This window comes from Phoenix dactylifera, chromosome 3, assembly GCF_051530095.1.
Source record: "Phoenix dactylifera cultivar Ajwa chromosome 3, Ajwa_hap1_PhDact_Kaust_v1.1, whole genome shotgun sequence".
NCBI lineage: Eukaryota > Viridiplantae > Streptophyta > Magnoliopsida > Arecales > Arecaceae > Phoenix > Phoenix dactylifera.
Genome location: NC_143192.1, coordinates 10,673,048 through 10,696,862, shown reverse-complemented (window position 1 = coordinate 10,696,862; position 23,815 = coordinate 10,673,048). Strand labels below are relative to the sequence as shown.

Genomic DNA, 23,815 nt, shown 5'->3' with positions numbered 1-23,815 from the left:
ATGGCTAAGGGGCTATTTTGGTATAGGGGCGCATCATACTATACCGTACCAAACTGAGCCGATACGGTATCGATATGGTACTCAGTATCGAAATTGCGGACCTTGGGAAGAATATTGGCTGTTGGGAAGAGTTGATTTGATTTCTTTGTGCGCTAATAGTCCGTTGCTGGTTCAATTTCCGAAACATCGATTGATAGATTCAGCAAACTAGCTTTCTTATTTCGGATATGCCTTATAGATGTCAAAAAAAGGATGCTATAACTATTAGTATCTTGGGACATGTTGATGTTTTATTTGAGTTTATATGGCTTGAATTTCAAGAACATTAGTAATTTGGATGTTATTGATATCTGCTTTTGTATTATAAGATGTCAAATGCCTTATTTGTTGATTCTTCTATTGCATGGATGTGCAGGCATTTTTTGATCCAGAAATAAAGAAGATGAATATCAAGAATGCGTATTTCCCTCTTTTTGTAACTGAGAATGTTCTACAAAAGGAGAAAGATCATATAGAAGGTTTTGCTCCTGAGGTATGATAAGGATTTTCTTGTAGAAATATGTTAATATATTCGTTATTGAAGGCTTGAGGGGACTATGTCTTATATAGATTTCATGAGGAAGTTATTGCATATTGTCAATATCTTTTATTCCCTCTATTTCTTATATTAAATTGATTTTTTTGACCTATGATGTTAACTTTTTGTACATGATTTTTTCCCCATGTGTGTGGATGTTGTATTTCCATATATGGACGTTTTCTCTTAAAAATATCTATTTTCGCTTGTAGTAAAATAATGTTTGTAAAGATTCAAGATAATGATTTCGAAAAACATCGAAATGGGAAGGTACCGTCGATATTGTTCCATTCCGACATAAAATCTGCTCCGGTATAGGTGTCAGGATGCTGAAACCTTGTGTATTGGTATCTACATGCCACATCAGTCCGTATCGGCGATACCTGTCTCAATTGTATGTACTGACAGGTTTCATTTTTTTTTGATGCTGTCAGTTTCGGTACACATCATCAGTGGGGTTCGATATTGGTATTTGAAACCATGCTGAAGATTATATATGAATAATAAATGGATGCCCATTGGTTTTCAAATATTACAAAGAAAGTGAATATAGGCTGGATGGATAGGTTTGGGCTGTGTTGCCCTGGGCCTAGGTGTTCCAAATGGTCTTACCTGAACTTGGCTCAATCATGTGCATGTGGAGAAGATGTGAGGTGAGGATAGGAGAGGAGGGAGAATTGGAGGAGAATATGAGGAAGAAAGTGTAGGAAGCTGAGGATAAAATGGGGTGGATATTTGGCAAGACAAGAGACACTGGTTAGTGTTAGGATAAGGGTTAGATAGGGTTTATTTGACCCAAGCATCTCTTTATTTTCTTTAATATCGGCTGAAGATGATTTACAGGGCTAGTGTTGATGATACCTTTAATTTTGTATAGAGTTATTCAGAAACTATCAGGTGTCATAGTTTCAGTTTTATTTTTTTGTTGCATGCCCATAAAGATTTCTAGATTCCTTAAGAAGACTATCTAATGATGGCTTTTAAATTGGGCAGGAGTCACACTGATGGAAAGTCTTTTTGTGTGTCCCTATTTGTATGCATTTCTAATGCCATAGAGGCAACAAATGGCCTTCGATTTCATCCTTATATAAGATTTCCCTTGGTTTCTTGCTTTCCACTGAATTTAAGTGAAAAATCTTGCCAAATACAAGAGTTTTAACTTTTAACTTCTACGAGAAAGGTGGTTGTTCTTCTTTAGGATAGATGTGATTTTTCTTATTTGCACATCAGCACCCCACACCCCACACAACACCCCCCGCCCCCCGTGTCCCGTTTGCTAAAATTTCCAACCACTTGCTCCATTTTTCAGCTAATACCGTTTCTGATACTACACTCCTAGAATTCCTAAAAATCACAGGTGTTGGCATATTGCTGGGCAAAACTGGAGGTAGAGGTGGAGAGGTTTTTATTTTTCTAGCACTTCTCTTATAATTGTCTGAAGATTACTTATTTCATCATTTAAACTTTCTACACTTTATATCTGGTCTCAATTGCAACGATTGATGTGATTGCATTTGATGACTATGCTACATCTGTTAGGAATTACTTGCTGTTATAAGGGCAAGGGTGTGGCATTTTGTTTTTCAGAATGCAATTCCTGCTAGTTACATTGACCCTTGAAATGATTGTTTGTATATACTACTATATACACACATTTGTTGTTATTACAGTTCTCTTGCAGCTCTAGTGTCATCTCCATGTTTTTTGCAATTTGAAGATTCTTTTGTAGAGATTGTTGTCTGCTGATGCTGCTGTTAATGTCTCAAAATTAAATGGCATTGCAGTGACTGTTTCATCCTTTTTTCCTTTTTTAGATTTGCTAGATATCTCAAATCCAGTTTGTTATTATTTTCCAAGTTATATACAACCAAGTGTCCTATGATTTCTGTTTGTGTTTGCCATCATTTCTAGGTTGCTTGGGTTACTAAATCTGGACAGTCTGAAATGGAAATTCCTGTTGCAATCCGTCCTACAAGCGAGACTGTTATGTATCCATATTACTCTAAATGGATAAGGGGGCATCGTGACTTACCATTGAAGCTTAACCAGTGGTGCAATGTCGTGAGATGGGAATTCAGCCATCCTACTCCTTTTATCAGGTACATTTTTTAATGCTTGTTAAATATTTCCTGCATCTCTATTTTTTGTATCGGTCATATTATGTTATGTCTTTTATGCTGTATTATGTTGTTGATACATAGCACACTTCCCCCCTTCATCTGTCTTGCAATCAATGCTACAGTTTAAAAATTTAGTTACCAGCTCTGTTCTAGAAAGTTGCAAATACACATCAATATTTGTGTTATTTAGTCTTAAAATATTGTGAATTCAGTCATTATTCATCTGTTTACTAAAGTAATAATAACAAAATGGCATATTTGAAGCAATGAAAAAAATATCAAATGCTATAATATATGTAGTTGTAAAATCACATCATCTTTATTGATATGTCTAAAATTCATGCCTTTTGTATGGCAATCAAGGCTTACATTATCAATTTTGGTACCCATACTGGTACCCATCTAGTATATGTCAATACAGTTTGGTTCTTGGTACTGGCACTTGGTATGAGGGTCTATCGAGTATTGGTTCACTACTGATACAAGTCAGTATGTCATGTACAGACAAAACCATGCTAACAATTATCTACAAGAACAATTTCATAAATGTTTGTGATAGCTATTCAAAAGTTTCATCCAACATATATCTAGAGCAGAAATATTTGGAAGCACATAATGAGTATTATGAGAATGGATAATTTTGTATGCCAGACTTTGAGGTGGGGTCAATTACTTGTTCAGGTAAGCAGTACAAAGTGATTATATGATATCATTTTCATAATTCTTTTCATTATTAAAATCATTGTTGAAGCTTAGTTGCATCACATGTTGACTCTACATTGCATATCTGGAGTTTCATTCTTGAGTTGCACATAGGCATTGGGCTGCTCCGGAAAGAGCGTGGCCCTCCCTGTTTCTTTTTGGTGCTTAGAAGCCCTTTGAGATCAGATGTTATTGTTAGTATTTTAAAAATGAGAGTACTTGTTGCCAGATTTGGTTGCTAGTTCAATTTCATTTATCTTTGGAACTAAAATCATTTACAGTTATATTCTTCGAACTAAGACCATGTAATCTTACTAGAAATGAACACCTTAAGCCTTACAAGCACCCACTGGGAGTCATATAGATTGTCTAGAATGAAAGCAGGAAATAGAGAGAAGATTAAAAAATAATAATTTTTTGAACAACAGCTCATGGTTTGTTAACTTATTATCTATAGATATGTAAATCATGTGTTTTAAAGCAAAATGTGTAGCTGGTTATGTGAGATTGAATTTATTGCTGACAAGGAGATTTTGGAGTTTGGATTGCAGCAAGTAACAACTAGAAGATATAATGTTGCTCACCTACCAATGAAACCCTTTCTGAGAGAAGACTTGATCCTCCTCCAGTACGGCGCCCTTAATGACTTATGCATTTTATTTATCTCATTCCCATCCCCTAAAAACCCCCAAATGTCATCTACTGCCTAATATAAAAGCTGCTGGTTCAACAGGTTTTTGTTCACCTATGCTAACCAGTGGGCCACCCTATTTAGCATTTTGTAGCTACTTCAATGGTTATGTACATTGCACTGGCAATCCAGATCCACCATTATAACTTGAGCGTCTGTTGCCTTGGTGAGCTGTTTTGCACCTCCGGATATCTTCTGTCCCCTCCTCTCCCAAGGTCCGAACTCCTCACCTGACTCCTTTCTCCACCCCCCCCTCCTCTTTCTAACGAGTAGTTGGATTGTTGCATGTAAACCCTGAATCATGCCATTTGGAGAGGCTTTGTGCTAAACTTGATTGATATTTTTTTAATGTGATCTACTCACATCAACCTTAGCTTTCGTCTATAGTGATTTACCTATATTTTAGGAGGCCAAGATAGGAGGCCAAGGATGAAATGGTACTTGGATTAATCTGTGTCTAGGTTTAAAATAATTGCCATGGACATTGTAACAGTTGTTACAATGGTTTCAAAAACATCCCACTATATTAAATAATATTACTGATGGAAGCTTAAACGACAACAGTTGTGTAGCTCTTAATTTGTTGTAGTGGTTGATGTTTAGTGAATTAATGTTTGTTATATAATATTAATAGCTCATCCAAATAAAACAGTATGTTTTAAAAATTCAAACATCTTTGCTAGCTATTAAAACAATTTGGTGAATAATATGTTCAGAAAGCAACAACATTATTTCTACGCTATCATTTTAAGTTTTTAAATTGGAATATCTGGGACTGATTATTTTAATAGGAAGGTACAGATAATAATTAAAAGATCATGGTATTATTGGGTTCTCTAAGTTGGTTTGGAGAATGGAATTTTTTAAATATTGTTTTTTTATTTATGGTGTGGATTATTCAACTACTTGATTTGGCAAATCATGGCCACAATGGAAAGGCTGTAAGTATAACTCTTTTCAAAGTCTCATTTGATACAACAACATAACAAGGTGTAAGTGAATCTCTAGTCAAGCATCTAGCGACAAGCCAAGGGCGGGGCAATGGAGCATGTAATATTTTAAATTGAACATCTATTTTATTTTACTTGCTTCACCATTTATTCCTTGTATAGCAATGGATGAATGGATAAAACCCACTTCTACTGGGAAAGTAGCAAATGAGGATGCTAGGATCGTATTTGTTTGTCCATATGAGGCAGACCAATCTGTTATGGCTGTTCATCTAAATTGTGTTCATGACCCTTTTCCGATTGAGAACATACCCGAAATTTATATGGTCTTATCAAAACTAAAATTAGGATTAGGCTTGTACTAAAAAATATTACTTGTTGCCAAATGTGTTGGATATGGATCACCAAGTTCCCCAACACCTAAATTGACCTGAAACTAATGCACTATACTTTTCATAACCATCCTTGAATTTGAGATATTTCTATTTGCTTTTAGTAGTAACTTTTATGTTATTAATCTTCAATTTTGATTTTTATTACAATTTATATGCTGCCATCAATCAAATCAACCTAGAACGTACCATGTGAGGTGCGTGTGCGTGTGCGTGTGTGTGTTTTTTTTTTCTTTTTTTTTTTTTGAAAGGTAAGATCGATCCGGTTAAATAATGAATGCTAGATGAGAGGTTTGAACCTCATGGCTAGTAATCACAAGCTTTAATGGACTTCAGCTACCCTGCTAGTGGGTTCATGCAGGATGGGAAATGAACGGGTTGAGGCAGGGCAGCAGGTGATATATGGGAGGGGTATGGGAAGGAGAAATGCAAATATCGATATGAAGAGAGGGAAGGCGGACGGTTGGATACACCTCACACACAAGCACATTAGGAGAGTTGGCATTATATATTAGAATATACTTGGAGATTGTTAATAATGTCTACATGTTTAATTGTTATTCTTTTTCATATTTTGTTTATGAAACCAATTTGTATATGTTTCTTGTGTTTTCATTTTTTGGATCATTGTTGATCCTATTTGATTTGAAAATCAGGTGGAATGATAAGATATATCTTAAACCTGATTCAATCTGACTCAAATGAAAATGGAGTTAGGTTGCACTCAATTTATTGACTAATATGAATTAACTTTAAATTTTTATAATTGATATTATATAATGTATCAGGATGCCTTCAAAACCATTATAACAAATGTTGTAATGCTATGGTAGCTGCTATTTGAAACTTTGACCCAAATCAAACCAAATTCCTTTGTTATTTTGGTTTCCCAAACTATTGGCAAAATAACCGATCACCATAGGCAAAAACCAAGGTTAATGTGGATCCACACATTTAAAAAACATGCAGTTCTTTGATCAAGTTTAGCCTACAAATTTACAATCTCTTCAATTGGCACCATTTGGGGCTCAAGTGGCAACAATTTGTTGAGCCTTTAGTTGTGGAGGTCTCAACATGGGTGTAAAGGAAAGTGGGCTGGAGGATTTTGTGGGAGTAGGGAGAAAGGGGCAACAAGATACTGTAAGTTATAAATCAATTCACCAAAGTGGCAGGCGGTTGACTAGTGATAGGCCAAGTTGGTGAGCTTGGGCCTGATTTGCAGGATTATGGAAATGCCTACTGAATGTTGAATAGAGTGCCCAGCTGCTCAGCAAAGGCGGAGAAAACCTGTTGACTCCAGCTTTCAAATTAGACTTCAAACTACAAGCTACTTAACATCCTCCTCTTTTTTTTCAGATGATTGCTGATTTTAATTTTAAAGCATTTTATAAAGTATTTTCGATGGTTTATACCAGTTTTGCAGATAGCAGCCTAAATGTCTTTGTTAAATGCTGATTGATGTTGTGTCTGAAGTCAGAATTGAGTATCCTGATTCAGTTTAGATTTTAGACAATGAGTCAGATATCTGTGTTATCTTTCTATTAATGTGGTTGGCTGTTCGTCACAATCTACAGTGTACTCGACATGATTTCATCTTGTAATCTTGGCTTTACACATCAGGTCAAATATTGTTTTCTACTACATGCTAACAAAACATTCTTGAATTCATTAGCAACAATCAGTAAGCCAACTTCTATGATTTTTGAGTTTCTTGGCCCTTCAAATACTTTTCCGTGTGTACTTAGATGCCTTTTCTTTTAATATAATAAAACATTATCAGATGTTTTCAGGTTTTGATGTTATGTTCTCTTCCTTTTTGTTCCTGGTTTATGTGCTGCACGCGCCAATTAGGTGGCAGCAGGATTGTTGGCAATTGAATGGTTTATTTTTCTTTTTATCTTACATTACTTAAAAATTTCTATTTTGTTTTTAAGGATAGTAAAGCTGCAGATATTCTTGCAATTTCACATTCATTAACTTGGGTTATATATTTTGGATATCCTATTAAAGGTTTCAACCTGCAACAAGCCATTAATTTTGAATATTCTTGAGTTCAGGAGCAGAATTTTTATATGCTGATTTGTATTATTGTTCTTTTAGATGGTTTTTATAAAGCATTTCTGTTTCTAATGCTTCAAAACAGAAGATTCTGGTATTGTTTGATGTTGATTCTGCTTTTCTAAAAGAGCTTTTCTGGAATCTTTCACATAGAAGCAAGGTTTGCCGTCTCGGTACCGGACCCCGTACCGGTGCTACACTAACATAGTGTCGGTATGGTATGGTATGCAGTTTTTTTGGCGTACCGAGTGCTGGTATGCCATGGTATGGTACGCTTGGTATTGTCCGGTTCGGTATGATACGACATACCATGCATAGAAGTGCTTCTAACTTCTAAGAGAAATGCTTTTTATGTTTAGATTCTCGCAAGCACATATAGTGCAAAGCGCATTTTAGTGAGTTGTGGGAGCAAGCAAATGCGATTAAGTTCATAGGAAGGAATATATGCATCAACTTGCCTAGTTGGGTTAGGTTACTGGCATGAAGTAGACATGAACTAAATTGGATAAAGATTCAGGAGATGACCTGTAATCACTCATGTATCTAACTCCGACCGAGGCAAGTCTATCTTAGGCTTGATTTGGGTTTTAATTCTATAGGGACAACTTAGATTTCATAACCTGCAAGGTTGTGAAAAGGACTGAGTGAAGCTAGTCGATGGACCCCAACTTATGGCCTAGACATGGCCTAGGTGATTAGGTGGCCTCCTAGGGAGGAAAGCCCTTCAATGCTTCAAATATGCATCCCTAAGCTTACATATGTGCACATGAGCTTGTACATATTATTGTATCTTTTGTATAAACCACTTTGCAGAATAGTTCCATCATCAAATATATATTTCCTAATTAGACAAGTTGAAAAATCACAAATTTCATCAGAACTAAACATTAGTAAAACATTTGGACAACAAAATGTCATAATGCTGACAATAATACAGGCATCTAAAGAAATTGAATCATTTTGCAAATGTCAATCACTAATCACTCTCCAACTTGGTGTAGGCCTGCGGGGCAGTAGCAGAAGTAATACTGTAGTACGAAAACAAAGAAACAATGAGAACATGGACGACAAAGAAGAGATCTGCAGGAGGTATTTAGCAGAAGAAAAAAAATAAAAAGGAAGAAAGGAGGAGATGGTGGATGAGGAATCGCTAAGAATGCTTCCTTCTGGAGATTGAGAACAGGGAACTGCTGGACTACTGGGAATTGGAAATGGGAAAAGAACAAGTGCGTGCCTGGAGTGAGAGCTGACTTTTGCTGTTCTCTTCCGTTTGCTGGATTGTCCAAGGGACATCAGAAGGCCCGTTATGGGTGGATGGGATTCTGTCCCTTCAGTTTTCCTTTGTTCACTCCTTTTTCTTTCCCTTTTTTTCCTTCCAGCGGGTGAGCATTAGGGGTGTGATTGATGCATGTAATCATCATTCCCCATGGAAGGAAATCCTAGCAAGTAATCCTACCCACAGATGGAAATCCTAACTACCAAGTAATCCTGTCTTCAGCGAGATTTAAACAATCATTGCTTAGTTGCCTAGGAAATATTATGTGCCTAGTTGGATGCTTTGGCACCTACTTGGGCACTTTTTAGAACAGCGATAACTATATTGAATTATTGACTATTTGTTGTTAGTGGATTGAATCCAATATTTTGAGGCTTGATTAAATTAACTTGATTGGAATTTGTAGTCTACAAGTCTATACTGAGAACAAACCATACTGGCTCAGCACCTGTTTCTCTACATTCGCCAAACTATCTAAGCACTTCTCTTGAAAAATTTCCAGTTAAATTATTCTCTATGAAAAACACTTTTTTCTTTAAAAGCTGCAAAAGTATTTTTTTTCCCTCTAAATCAATCTAAACAGCCATTATGTCTGACAAAATCCTCCTTCCTCCTAATCCTCAACTATCAATTTGAAAAGGCAAATGCAGAGAACAAGAAGATACTAAAGAAACCATGGACGGGTGATAGAAAATACAGTAAGAAAACCATGGATCAATGAAAAAGATTAACATATCTTCTATAAGATATGGCACTTCGTTGTTTGATAAAATTCATCGTTTCAAACTTTGATTCGCACTGATGGAAAGATTCTTTAGATTGCATATCTGTCTTGTAATTTAAGTTCGGATTCTCGATGTGATAAGTAATTTATCTCATTTAATAAAATTCACTTATAAAGGTTGGATTTTGATGTGATAAGTAATTTTTGTCGTTTAATTTAGCTCTCTTATATGGGTCAAGATCTATGTACCATGTGTCTGTTCCTCTCTACATATCTGTCAGTGAATAATTCTATTTAATTCATGTAGTTGTAGGAACTAAACTTCTATGTTATTTATTTGTAGGAGTCGAGAGTTTCTTTGGCAAGAAGGGCATACAGCTTTTGCGACAAAAGATGAAGCTGATCAAGAGGTATTAAAGAAATTTTTCCTTCTATTTTCTTTTTAATTACGATTTTATAAGACAAGATAATTGGTCAGAAGCTTTAGGAATCATCAAACTTAATAATGGACTTAATCTTCTCTTATCAAGTAGGACAATGAAAGTTGAGGAATATATCATGTGTCAAAGTAATGTACAAAGAAATTGGGAATAATGTATTTTCAATATGTGGAAATCAATTACTTCTTATCTTGCCATAGATGAAGAATCATGTGTTTGTTCAAGTATGTTAGTTTATAGTCTTGGACAAGCACTAATGCTTGAATTGTTAGTTGCTGTTTGAAGATCATTTCTTGATGTTCCACAAAGGTGTGTTCTTTATGCCTTTTCTTGCAAAAAATTAGAAACTTGAAATAAATCAATTAAAATAATCTGGTATATTGGTTGAGAAAGTCCTTGGAGTCCGTGATATAATGATATACACAGGTGAAAATGAAAAAGATATGTGCTTATCATGAGCCCAAAAACCTGCATAACAATATCTAAGAGACACTTAAAATCTCAATTCAAAAAACTCCACAACTAAGAAGATTTCCACAGCAAGTATTCTTAATATTATCCATCCTCTCAATAGGATTACACGGATAGAAAAGTCCAACATAAGTAAAAAAAAACTAAAAGCAACATAATGGGCTCCAAGCTTACTCCTTTCATGCATACAACCTGTATTTGGACATTCAAAAACTAGTTACTCAGAATCTGAAAAATACAAAGAGAAAGAATAGTGAGCCAGATATCCTAGTAAGATACCTCCTACCATAACTAGCTCGATCAAGCATGGGTAAGGAAACAATTAAATAAATAATGATTTGACCAAGGAATGCTGAACCGACCCGTACCGGCCGGTTCCGCCCTGTACCGAACCGGTACCGGCTCTGACCGGTCCGGTTCGGTGTTAAAAATCGGTACCGGCCAACTGTATCAGCCTGTACTGGCCAACCATACCGGCCCGTACTGGCTTCAAATTTTTTTGGACCTTTTGGATGCGTGAATCAAGACGAACTAGTGGTACCGGTTCGGTACCGGTCCGTACCGGTCCAAACCGGTACCGGCGTCCACCGGTACGGTTGGTACGTCGAACCTTGCCATTACATTTGACATAATCCAGCAGAAAGAAATTGTGAAACATTTGAACAGTTATAGTCTGACTGTTATGCACAGTCTGTGATTTTCCAAAGGTTCAACAGAATAATTTATAAATTAAACAGCAGAATTGTTATAAAATCAACTATTTAGTACAACCAATGATTTTCCAAAGGTTCGGGCATACAACTCATTAACTATGCCTTAGCCTTGACAAGGCATGAAACCAAATTTGATCATGTGATGGAGGTTAGAAATCACATTTAGCCCCGTGTTGAATGCTTGAAAGAAACAATTTCTTTAGGGCTAATTGTTAGCAAGGTACGCTGTACTGGTACTGGTAGGCGTACCAGACCGGTACGGTTCCGGTTCGGACCAGTTTGAATCACTACTGAACCAGCCAACGCGCAGCGTGCGCCCGCCGCGTTAAATGCCTCTGTGGCATTAAACACGCCCGTGCGTGCACGCTGCCCCGGGGAATTGCACTCAGTATCGCGCGTGGGCGCTCTGTTGAGGACCCCCGCAAGCCACGCCGCAAGAGGAGCAACAGTCGCACACCAACTGAGGGCCAAAGTAGCCATGCCAACCAAAGAGGGCCATCGGACCACAAGGAGGCCAACGGGGGGTCAAGCCAAGGCCAACTACTTTGCTTGGAAAGCCTTGGCCAAGCACCTTCATACGGCCGAGCACGCCCAACCTCGGCCAAGCCAAACATGTGCCCATGCATGCCCAAGCCATGGCCAAGCATGCCCAACCTTGGCCGAACCCGCCGCGCGCACCGCCCCGCCGAAGCCAAGCCACAGCCCAATCCTGCCATTGCTACAGTGCAGCGAGGTTCTTGGCCAAGAACCTCGCATGCTACAGTGCTACAGTGCCCGTGCCCAGGCCCCTGCGCGCCCAGGCCCGCGCCCAGCCCCGCCCGCGCGCCCAGGCCCGCGCCCAGCCCCGCCCGCGCGCCTGCCCGCCCGTGCGCCCAGCAGGCCGACCGCCCGCGCCCGCCCGCGCGCCAGCCAGCGCGCCCACGCCCGCCCGCGCGCCCGCCCGCGCGCCCGCCAGCGCGCCCGCCCGCGCGCCCGCCCGCGCGCCCGCGCCCGCCCGCGCGCCCGCGCCCGCCCGCGCGCCCGCGCGCCCGCGCGCCCGCGCCCGCCCGCGCCCGCCCGCCTGCGCCCGCCCGTGCGCCAGCGCCAGCCGACCGCGCCCGCCCGTGCGCCAGCGCCCACGCGCGCGCCCGTGCGCGCCCGCCCGCCTGGCGCGCGCCCAGTCCCAGTCCCGCCCGGACTGGGACACGCCCAGCCGGGACGCGCGACCCGGTCAACCGGGACTCGCGTCCCGTGCGTCCGGTCCGCGGAACCTGGCAGATCCCACCCTCCATTCCTTTTCATCCAAGGGCCAAAGTGCAAGCCAAAGTCCAGCCGTGGGAGGGCCCTTCTTGGGTGATCTTTAGCCATCCATCTCATGCCAATCAACGGAGGAGAAGCCTTGGTTCCATAGTACCATGTTTTGTCTAGGGCTTAGGGTATAAAAAGAGATGTAAAGGGGCCATTGGAGGCATGAAGAGTTCTTTTGAGAGTCATGGTCATGTCGGCCGTAAGGCTTGGGCGGCGTTTGTGCCGAGTTCGGTCTTAGATCTTATGTTCTAGGACTTGGGCTAGTGGTAGATACATCAATCTCCACTAGATTGGGCTAGGAAGAGATCTCTTCAATCTCTTTCTAGATTTCTTTTGCTTTCTTTTCTATTGTTCTTCGTTCTTCAAGTTAGTGGAATACAAATCAAGTTTTCTTCATTGTTGATCTCTTTCATTGAGTTAATCCACCGGCGTTACCTACAATCGGTCCACCATCAAAGGATTTTGGAGGCGCACGCGAGGAGCGCAAGGAAAAGAGGCTTGGTGAGGGGCTTTGGACCGTGAGCCCCCATCAATTTGGTGCTTTCATTGAGAGGTCCTCTCAAGGAGGTAACGCTTGAATCCCAATCTTCCAGATCTGAATTTTCGTTGCATATTCTGTTTGATCTAAAGTTAAAATTCAGATCATAGATTTTGGGGAAGTTCATAAAAATTCTGCATCCTATATTTGGCTCGAATTTGTATACGATTGGGGGATGTTTAATTTCTGTTTTTATTATTGTAAAACCCCTGTCGGAGGCTGATTGAGTGGTGTACACGTGAGGTGGGTTGGTTCATCCATTGGGTGACAACCGCAGGAGGATTGGGGGCTGGTTTGTGAAGTTCCTTTGTTGCAGAAAAATTCTGCAACTAGGTGCTTGCTTTGGGTGTTAAGAACAGGGTTCTGAAGCTTTGATTTTGAGTTTTGGTGGAGAGTTTCAGAGCTTATTATTCACTGTAATAGGCATCCCCACGTGTTGATTTGGTTCTGTTTTGAGGGAGATCTTGGCTGCTGAAGTTTGTGGACTGCCGCAGAAATTTTCTGCAGCCCAGAAATTTTCTGCAGCAAGTCTTTGGGGCTTGAGTGGTTTGGTTTTTGGGAGTTTGAGGGGCTGTTGTCTCAAGGATTTAGAGTCCTAAAACAGAGGGTTAAAAGGAGATGGAGTCCCCCCGTTATAGCAACCAAGATAGGAGGTTAGAAGCCCTGGAAGTTAGTTCAGCCAACCTTAACCGCGCCTTGGAAACCTTGTCCAATACTATGGCTGCAAATATGGCTGAAATAAGGAGAGAAAACAATGCCAACATGGAGAGGTTGGAAAGGAGGATGCTAGAGAGGGAACATAAGAGGGTGCAAGAAGAAGTGCCTAGGTCGCATGCCGCACGGCAGGGCCGGGCAAGGTATGAGAGCGATGCCATTAGTGTTCAGGGTACACATCATGTAGATCATGACATTAGGCACCATGGGCGAATGGGAGGAAGGATTGAAGCCGAAGGCTTAGTGTTTGAGAGGTGGCTTGATGATGAGCGGGTTAGTAATGGCCATAACAATCATGAAGAAGCCGATAGTGAACCCGAAGAACGCCCCTTCTATGCTCAAAGGCCTTATGGCCGGAGAGAACCCATGGCAAGGAGAGGAAGAAACATGCGGGGTAATGACTTTGGAGATGATGATTATAGGGGTCCACGGCCTAGAGGAGAAGGGCTTAGGAAACCCAAAATTGACTTCCCAAAGTTTGGTGGAGGAGACCCGTATGAGTGGCTTGACAAGGCGGATCAGTACTTTGACGTTTATGACATCCCACGGGCTGATCGGGTGACCCTAGCCAGTTTTCACTTAGAGGGTAGGGCTAGCCGATGGTGGAGGTGGATCCGGGCCTTGTATGAGAAAGAAGGGAGAAGGTTGGGGTGGACGGCCTTTATGGATGAATTCATGAAACAATGGGGACCATCCCCCGTTGTCAATCATCATGGTCAACTTGCAAAACTTAAACAAGAAGGCAAAGTCCAGACCTACATCGATGAGTTCCGGCAATTACAAACTATGGTCAGCGGATGGTCCGACGAAGCCTTGCTTGGTACCTTCATCGACGGCCTCAAACCATGGCTAGCCAAGGAGATCAAACTCAAACAACCAACACGGCTACAAGAGGCAATGCGCATGGCGGAGATCCTAGACCAAAGCTACAACCCGGAACGACGTCCAACCAAGGATGGTGCCATCAGCAAGTTCACCAAACCACAACCATCCAAGGTAAATTTCAGATCCAAAGAGGTAACTTCAACAGGTTCCAAAAATCAGCAAAGGGAGGTAAAGAAGTTGTCACGTGATGAGCTGCAAGACTACATAAAAAAGGGTCTATGTTTCAAGTGCGGTGAAAAGTGGAGCCGGGAGCATCGTTGTAAGACCGGCCAAGTCTACGTCCTTGATGCAAGCAGCGACGAAGAGCCCGCTGCATCTGAAAATTCAGATAGCAGTAGTGAGGAGGAAGATCACCCCGAAGAGACCGAACCATGTGCAGAAAATCAGCAAGCCGAATTGTCACTCAATGCACTTTGCGGCGCACCAAAACCCTCGACAATGAGGCTAATGGCTTGGATCGGCAAGCATGAAGTCTCCTTGTTAGTGGACAGCGGCTCTTCTCACAATTTCATCAACTCAGCAATCGTACGCAAGGTTGGACTCAAAGGTACACCGGTTTTACCGTTTGACGTCAAAATTGCTAGTGGTGAAAAATTACTATGTGCTGAAATTGTTAATAATGTAAAGATGAATGTACAAGGGGTGAGAGTTAAAGCCGATCTACATGTACTTCAGTTAGTCGGCTTAGACATTGTATTGGGAAATGCATGGTTACGCAGTCTAGGCCGGGTGGTGACCGACTTCGACGCGATGACCATGGAGTTTAAACTTGGTGGCCGAAAGAGGACATGGACGGCCTTGAGCAGCAAGGAAGTACGGCCTTGCGAGGCCAACATGATAGAAAAACTATGCAAAGGAGGGGCTAGCTGCTTTGCCGTTGTTATGGCTAGCCCGAACCAAGAAGGTCCTCTCCAAGATGATGCAGAAATTCAGCAGCAGCAGCAAGCACTTGAGGGGCTGCCACCACCAATCCGGAGGGTGTTAGAGGCTCATCAAAGTGTCCTCCAGAAGCCTACTTCCCTCCCGCCACAACGAGACTTTGATCATCCAATTCGGATGAAAGATGAGGCTGCTGCAGTCAATGTTCCACCATACAGGTACGCACACTTTCAAAAGGGAGAAATTGAGCGTCAAGTTGATGAAATGCTTAGCCAGGGGCTGATCCGACATAGCTCAAGTCCCTTCTCCTCACCCGTCCTATTGGTGAGAAAGAAGGATGGCTCATGGAGGTTCTGCACCGACTACCGAGCTCTTAATGAAGCAACCATCAAAGACCGTTTTCCGATCCCTACGGTGGACGAGATGCTTGATGAATTGCATGGTGCCAAGTTCTTCACCAAATTGGACTTACGAGCCGGCTACCATCAAATCAGAATGAAAGAGGAGGATGTGCATAAGACGGCCTTCAGGACACATTCCGGCCACTACGAGTACTTGGTGATGCCATTCGGTCTATGCAATGCGCCATCAACATTCCAAGCGGCCATGAACGAAATTTTCAGACCCCACTTGCGAAGGTTTGTCTTAGTATTTTTTGATGACATCTTGATATATTCCAGATCCATGGACGAGCACCTTGAGCACTTGGAGATTGTTCTACGCACCTTGGAGGAGCACCACTTTCACATCAAGCCTTCAAAGTGTGCATTCGCACAAGTGGAGCTCGAGTACTTGGGCCACATAATTTCGGCCGAAGGAGTTCGGGTGGATCAGCGAAAAATTCAGGCCATGCTCGATTGGCCATGGCCGAAGGATATCACAGCCCTAAGAGGATTTTTGGGGCTAACAGGCTACTACCGACGATTCGTAAAGGATTATGGGCTGATTGCAAAGCCACTAACCACCATGCTGAAGAAAGGAGGTTTCATGTGGACCATTCAAGCACGCAAGGCATTTGAAGACCTCAAGGAAGCTATGACACAAACACCGGTACTTGCCTTGCCCGACTTTTCCAAACCGTTCGAGGTCTACACCGACGCTAGTGGCGAAGGTATAGGTGCTGTTTTGGTGCAGGAACGACGACCCTTGGCCTTTATTTCCAAAGCATTAGGGCCAAGAAAGAAGGCTTGGAGCACCTACGCAAGAGAATTGTTGGCGGTTGTACATGCGGTGAAGATTTGGAGGCCATACCTTCTCGGCCGGCGCTTCACCATCATCACAGACCAGCAAGCCCTCCGCCATCTACTTCAACAGAAGATAGTGACTCCCGAGCAGCAAAAATTTCTTGTCAAATTGCTGGGATTCGAGTACGACATCATCTATCAACCCGGCAAAGAAAACAAGGTGGCTGACGCGTTGTCGCGAAGGGAGAACGACCAGATGTTGTGGGTGGCTGAAGACATGGATGAGCCGCAGAATTTTGCAGCAATCAGCGGCGTTGATTGGAGGATTTGGGACCGAGTTCGTGAAGCATCAAAGCTTGACGCCCGAGCACAAGAAATCCAAGAGAAACTTGATGCAGCGGCTACGGGTGTTGCAGAATTTAAGGTGCGTGATGGTCTGATTTTTTACAAGGGAAATATCTATGTCCCCGATGTCCCCGACTTGAGAAGAAACATCTTAGACCACTTCCACAACAGCAAGGAAGGTGGCCATTCAGGATGGCTTCGCACCTATCTTCGTGTGAAGCACTTTTTCTATTGGGAAGGGTTGAAGCGCGACGTCAAAACCTTGGTGGCCGAGTGCGAGACATGCCAGAAGACCAAATATGATCCACGGGCACCCACCGGACTGCTGCAACCACTTCCCATTCCGAACATGATATGGGAGGATCTGACCATGGACTTCATCGAGGGTCTACCAGCAAGCAAAGGCTACGAAGTGATCCTAGTGGTGGTTGATCGGCTAAGTAAGTATGCACACTTCATACCTCTTAAACATCCTTACACAGCCAAGTCAGTTGCACATGCATTCGTGGAGACCATTGTTCGACTCCATGGAGTACCAAGGAGCATCGTCACCGACCGAGATCGAGTCTTCATGAGTACTTTCTGGAAGGAGCTGTTCACCTTGCAAGGAAGCAAACTGAAAGCCAGTTCCTCTTACCACCCGCAGACGGACGGACAAACAGAGATAGTCAACAGGACCTTGGGGCAATACTTGCGCTGCTTCTGCCATGAGCAACAATCACGATGGGAAGCTTTCATACCCTGGGCTGAATTCTGGTATAATACTTCCTACCACTCATCCATTAAATTGAGTCCTTTTGAACTTGTGTATGGGAGGCCCCCTCCACTACTGACTACATATGAAAGAGGCACGGCCCGAAGTGAGGAAGTTGAACAAGAATTAATGACAAGAGACGAAGTCCTAGCAAATGCAAAAAGAGAGCTTCGGAAGGCACAAGAAAGAATGAAGAGGTACTATGACCAAGGTCGCCGAGAAGTTGTCTTCAACCCTGGCCAGTATGTCTACTTAAAGCTGAAGCCCTACCAACAGAAATCATTAAAAGACAAGTTCAGCCGCAAGCTATCTCAAAAATTTTATGGACCGTTCAGAATCATAGAACGCATCGGAGAGGTTGCCTACCGACTGGAGTTACCCGCCTCATCTCATCTGCATCCAGTCTTCCATGTGTCGTTGCTCAAAGAAAAGGTTGGTGACCCGACATTAGTTGCACCGGACCTTCCCACATTCAACGAAGAGGGTCGACTACTTCTACAACCAGTTGAAGCTCTCAAGTACCGCATATGGAGACGAGGCCGAGAACGACGCAAAATCTGGCAAGTCTTGATTCAGTGGGGCGGCTTGCCCAAGGAAGATGCTACGTGGGAGGACTATGACGAGGTCTCTCAGAGGTACCCTAACTTCATCCTTGAGGGCAAGGATGTTCTTCAAGGGAGGAGGAATGTTGAGGACCCCCGCAAGCCACGCCGCAAGAGGAGCAACAGTCGCACACCAACTGAGGGCCAAAGTAGCCATGCCAACCAAAGAGGGCCATCGGACCACAAGGAGGCCAACGGGGGGTCAAGCCAAGGCCAACTACTTTGCTTGGAAAGCCTTGGCCAAGCACCTTCATACGGCCGAGCACGCCCAACCTCGGCCAAGCCAAACATGTGCCCATGCATGCCCAAGCCATGGCCAAGCATGCCCAACCTTGGCCGAACCCGCCGCGCGCACCGCCCCGCCGAAGCCAAGCCACAGCCCAATCCTGCCATTGCTACAGTGCAGCGAGGTTCTTGGCCAAGAACCTCGCATGCTACAGTGCTACAGTGCCCGTGCCCAGGCCCCTGCGCGCCCAGGCCCGCGCCCAGCCCCGCCCGCGCGCCCAGGCCCGCGCCCAGCCCCGCCCGCGCGCCTGCCCGCCCGTGCGCCCAGCAGGCCGACCGCCCGCGCCCGCCCGCGCGCCAGCCAGCGCGCCCACGCCCGCCCGCGCGCCCGCCCGCGCGCCCGCCAGCGCGCCCGCCCGCGCGCCCGCCCGCGCGCCCGCGCCCGCCCGCGCGCCCGCGCGCCCGCGCGCCCGCGCCCGCCCGCGCCCGCCCGCCTGCGCCCGCCCGTGCGCCAGCGCCAGCCGACCGCGCCCGCCCGTGCGCCAGCGCCCACGCGCGCGCCCGTGCGCGCCCGCCCGCCTGGCGCGCGCCCAGTCCCAGTCCCGCCCGGACTGGGACACGCCCAGCCGGGACGCGCGACCCGGTCAACCGGGACTCGCGTCCCGTGCGTCCGGTCCGCGGAACCTGGCAGATCCCACCCTCCATTCCTTTTCATCCAAGGGCCAAAGTGCAAGCCAAAGTCCAGCCGTGGGAGGGCCCTTCTTGGGTGATCTTTAGCCATCCATCTCATGCCAATCAACGGAGGAGAAGCCTTGGTTCCATAGTACCATGTTTTGTCTAGGGCTTAGGGTATAAAAAGAGATGTAAAGGGGCCATTGGAGGCATGAAGAGTTCTTTTGAGAGTCATGGTCATGTCGGCCGTAAGGCTTGGGCGGCGTTTGTGCCGAGTTCGGTCTTAGATCTTATGTTCTAGGACTTGGGCTAGTGGTAGATACATCAATCTCCACTAGATTGGGCTAGGAAGAGATCTCTTCAATCTCTTTCTAGATTTCTTTTGCTTTCTTTTCTATTGTTCTTCGTTCTTCAAGTTAGTGGAATACAAATCAAGTTTTCTTCATTGTTGATCTCTTTCATTGAGTTAATCCACCGGCGTTACCTACAATCGGTCCACCATCAAAGGATTTTGGAGGCGCACGCGAGGAGCGCAAGGAAAAGAGGCTTGGTGAGGGGCTTTGGACCGTGAGCCCCCATCACGCTCTTCCCCGCGTGCGGGCGTGCGTTGGGCAGCACGCCCGCATGGGTGCACTGCCCAGGGGAATCGCGCCTAGAACCATGCACGGACGCTCTTCCTCGCGCACAGGCATGCTGCCCCAAGGGCGGGTACCGGTGCGAACCGGTCCTGTTACCGGGCTTGTACCGCTCGGTTTGGGGCCGGAACCATTTTCCACGCTTGAATCGGACCGGTCTCAGCATACCATGATTGTTAGTATTGCTTGTGCTGAGAAACCAATTTCTTTAGGGCCCCTGCCACAGGGCTAAATGTAATTTCAGGCCTCCTTCATAGTGCATGATATGGTTTTGCACCTTATCACAGGACTAGCCATGGCTGTAATGATTTGCATGTCTGGCCCTTTGAAAAATCATTGATTGTACGTAGTAGTTGATTATAGCAATTCTGTTATTTCTTATATAAATATTTTTTTTAGATGTTTCACAAATTACCTTCTGATGGATTCCATGAAATCATTATTTATTTATTTTTTTTCTACCCATGCATGATCCAGCTAGTGGTGGTGATAGGTGCCTTACTAGCTACTCACTATTCTCTCTTTCCATTTCTCAGATTCTAAGAATAACTAGCTTTTAGACATTTGGTTACGGGTTGTGCAAGTGAAAGGTGGAGGCTTGGAACCCATTATGCTGTTTTTGGTTATTTTTTAGTTGTGTTGGACTCTTTGTGTGGTCTTGTGGACACAGTTGAGTGGATAGATGATATTGGTAGTTTTCAAGGATTTTTCTTAGTTGTGGAGTTTGTTGAATTGAGGCTTTCGAGTGTATCTTTTAAATATTGTTATGTGGATTTTTAGATGCTTTGATGTTTTACCACTAGCCATTGTTCTAGGAATTTAGCAGATAAATTTTTTTATTGGTATTATTCCTACATATGTGAATTACTGGTACAAGGCCTTGCATGTCTTTTGGGGCTGAGCTTTATGGGATATATGGCTGTTTTTCACATGCCTGGTTTGTGCGCAATAGGGCTGGGGGTGTGACTGTTGATATGTTGTTAATTTATCAGGTTTTGTATCTTTAATTTTTTAAGCCCTAGTCGCTGAGATATGCAATCTACCTTTTTTTTATGCACATGGATGCTCATTGTCCTATCCTTATATTTTCCATTACTAGTTATTTGCAAAATGAAATCCAAGTATGGTGCTGTCACAAGGATAGACATGTGCTTCAAATTTGTATCTTGAGATATTTTAGAACTAATGTGTCTCCTAAAATGTTTTTTATTACACCACTTTAAAAAGTAAGAATTATCATGAAAACCAAAGAGTCCTTAACTCAGCTCCTTTAGGAATATGGCCTTTCTGTTAAGTTTGGAAGACGCATTTTGAAACTTTGCATTTTTTAAGCTTCTCTTCCCCAAGTCAAACTCTTTTCTCTCTTCTATTAGTAAAATTATTTATTTATTTAATTTTAGATTGTAATATTTAGGTGTAAAGCAAAATAACTTTACCATTTCTGCGGGTCCATTCACCTAGGGCATGGGAAATGATTTTCTAGGAACTCTTGTTCCATCTCATGCCTTTTTTTAAAGCAAAATTGGTTACGTTATTTAAAAATTTTCAGTATAATTGATTTGATTAATTAGATTAAACACAAAAGTTGGACTTGCCTTGTCTTTTGTGCACTTTTCACTAGAACAAATACGCTAGCTAGAATTACGTGCCTTTTAATGGTTGATGCATCGCTACACCATGGCTCTTGAGTTCTTTGACATGTTGCTTTCATAATGATTAATCTTTACTTTTGATAGTATGGAGGCTTTTCCTTGATAACAAAAGCATTAGCATGATAAGCTGGAGACACAAAGGAGATGCATCCTTAATGACATGTTCCCAGTAGATCCGGAGGTGAAGTGGAGGGAAGGAGCCCTCGTCCCCTACTTAGGTAAGTAGAGGACTGACCATCAACTAGATGCTGTCCTATTAGACTTAAGCAGAGAGTTTGCTTCTGTGGTTAGGACTGTTTGTGTGAGACGGTGTACCTAGAAGTGAAGGATTAGTATTTTGGAAAGATGGATTTTAGGGATTTATGAGTGTTTTTTCCCATTTGCACACCTTTTGGAATATTGCCTTTCTGTTAATTGAAAGAAGCATTCTGAAACTTCACATTTTTTAAAATTTAAACCTCCCTTCCCCAACTCAAACTCTCCCCCCCATTAGTAAATTAATTAATTTATTTAAGTTTAGATTATAATACTTAGGTGCAGAGCAAATAACTTTACCATTTCTATGAGTCCATTCACCTAGGGGCATGGGAAATGATTTTCTAGGAGCTCTTGTTCCATCTTGTATGCTTGTTTTTAATGTGGCTGTGTTATTTATTTTTTTCAATATAATTGGTTTGATTGAGTAGATTAAACCAAAACTTGGACTTGCCTTGTCTTTTCTACTCTTTTCACTAGAACAAATATGCTAGCTAGAATGACATGCCTTCTAATGGTCGTTTTATACCTACACTATGGCTCTTGAATTCTTTGACATATTGATTTCATATTGATTAATCTCTACTTTTTATAGTACGGAGGCTTTTCCATGATAACTAATGTGAGCATGATGGAGGGAGATGCAACCTTAATGACTTGTTTCCAGCAGTCCATTGACTAGACAACATTGTTTTATAGACTTAAAAAAAAGACCTGCTTTTGCTTCTGTCATTGGGACGGTTTATGTGAGATGGTGGACCAAGAAGTGAAGGATTAGAGTCTTGGAAGAATAGGTTTTAGGGGTTGATGAATAGGGATAAGGTTTGTGAAGTGTTTTTTTTTCCCTTTTAGGGTTAATAATGGATGACCACTTTCTAGCGGTCTTATAGGATCATAGTAGTGCAAAATAAATTGATTATATGTCCGAGCATAATCAGATCTAAAATCAGTAATCAACTGCAGAAAATAAACAGTAGGAACATGGAATGATAGGGAAAATAGAACAGCAATAAAGATAGAAGAATCAGAGGAAAGAAGAAGAAATAATAAAGGGCGGGAAGATACCTTGGTTTATGTTCCTTCTTTCAATGAAATCACCTTGAAACCCATCTCTCAAAAAAGAGGATGACAACCTATACATAGACTCAAAACCCAACAATTTTAAATCTTGACCTTTGAACTGAAGACATATCCGAGCCATCAGTTAAAACATGAGAAGGAAAAATATAAAAGACAAAAAAGTCCCTAAGAAGTTTCTGCTCCAGTATCATGAATTATACTGATGAACACTTCAGCTACAGTAATATTACAGCAACTTGACATTAAAGACTTTCAAAACATAACTAAAACTCTTTGATAAAACATGGACTTTTGGATCTTTTATAGTACTACTGCCCTGCATCACGAACCCAACCCAGAGTGTTTGGGTTGCAAATTTTGGAGGTAGTTTTGGTGGCAGGGCTCATTGTATGGTTATTTCAGGTTAGATTTGGGTTGTTTGTTGGATGGGTTGTTCTTGTGTTGACGCTCGGCCTGTCCTCCACCTAAGTGCTCTCAAAAGCTCTTCCTTGTCCCAATGGTATTCTGAAGGCAGAGCTTGGAGTAATTGATTATCTATTCATTGTTTTCAGCCTCATTTATTAGTCACGAATGAACAAATACCAGTTAAAATTCCATGAACACATGCGAACCAATAATGCAAGGGAATATGTCCATAGAAGGTAATACACCCATGAATTTACCCTGCAGTCCATTCTGTTATCTTTTTGTTATGACTGTACTGCAAATTTACTTGAATGTCACGGGACATATGAGATGGTAATTATCAGATTTTCCATATGGCACAAGTTGTCAGAGATCTGATACCTTTAAGAGAAAATACCTTTGTACTTTCCAGTCCTTCAGCACTTATATATATTAAATAATAAAGACGTTAATACTTTTCAGAAGGAAACTGGCCATTTTTGGTAGCAGTTGAAAGCTTCCTTTGCTGAACATTGCATGAGCCCTTCTTCATTTTATAAGTTACATCTGGTGCCATTGTATTTATTCTGTAGTCCACATTATTTTCTTA

General features: G+C 42.6%; 2 protein-coding genes across 5 annotated transcripts in view; both read left to right on the top strand.

Moving 5' to 3' along the window:
• LOC148714234 (proline--tRNA ligase, cytoplasmic-like) overlaps positions 1-23,815 on the top strand; it is a 51,916-nt gene that overhangs the window by 11,066 nt on the left and 17,035 nt on the right. For all 4 annotated transcript variants that reach the window (XM_088717746.2, XM_088717747.2, XM_088717749.2 and 1 more), the window contains exons 6-8: positions 416-532; positions 2,489-2,676; positions 9,834-9,900. In XM_088717746.2, coding sequence (XP_088573872.2) covers positions 416-532; positions 2,489-2,676; positions 9,834-9,900 — 372 coding nt within the window. The remainder of the gene's footprint in view (positions 1-415; positions 533-2,488; positions 2,677-9,833; positions 9,901-23,815) is intronic.
• On the top strand, positions 13,409-20,657 carry LOC149767889 (uncharacterized). The gene is made up of 2 exons (XM_089929347.1): positions 13,409-18,809; positions 20,615-20,657. Exons 1-2 carry the CDS (start codon positions 13,558-13,560, stop codon positions 20,655-20,657), a joined length of 5,295 nt encoding a protein of 1,764 aa, XP_089785473.1. The 5' UTR covers positions 13,409-13,557.

Bases quoted from the DNA above. Each gene is read 5' to 3' on its own strand.
- LOC149767889 (XM_089929347.1), top strand. From the start codon at position 13,558: ATGGAGTCCCCCCGTTATAGCAACCAAGATAGGAGGTTAGAAGCCCTG. The intron at 18,810-20,614 runs GCCCGCGCCCAG...GTGGATTTTTAG, and splicing joins AGCCCCGCCCGCGCGCCCAG to ATGCTTTGATGTTTTACCAC.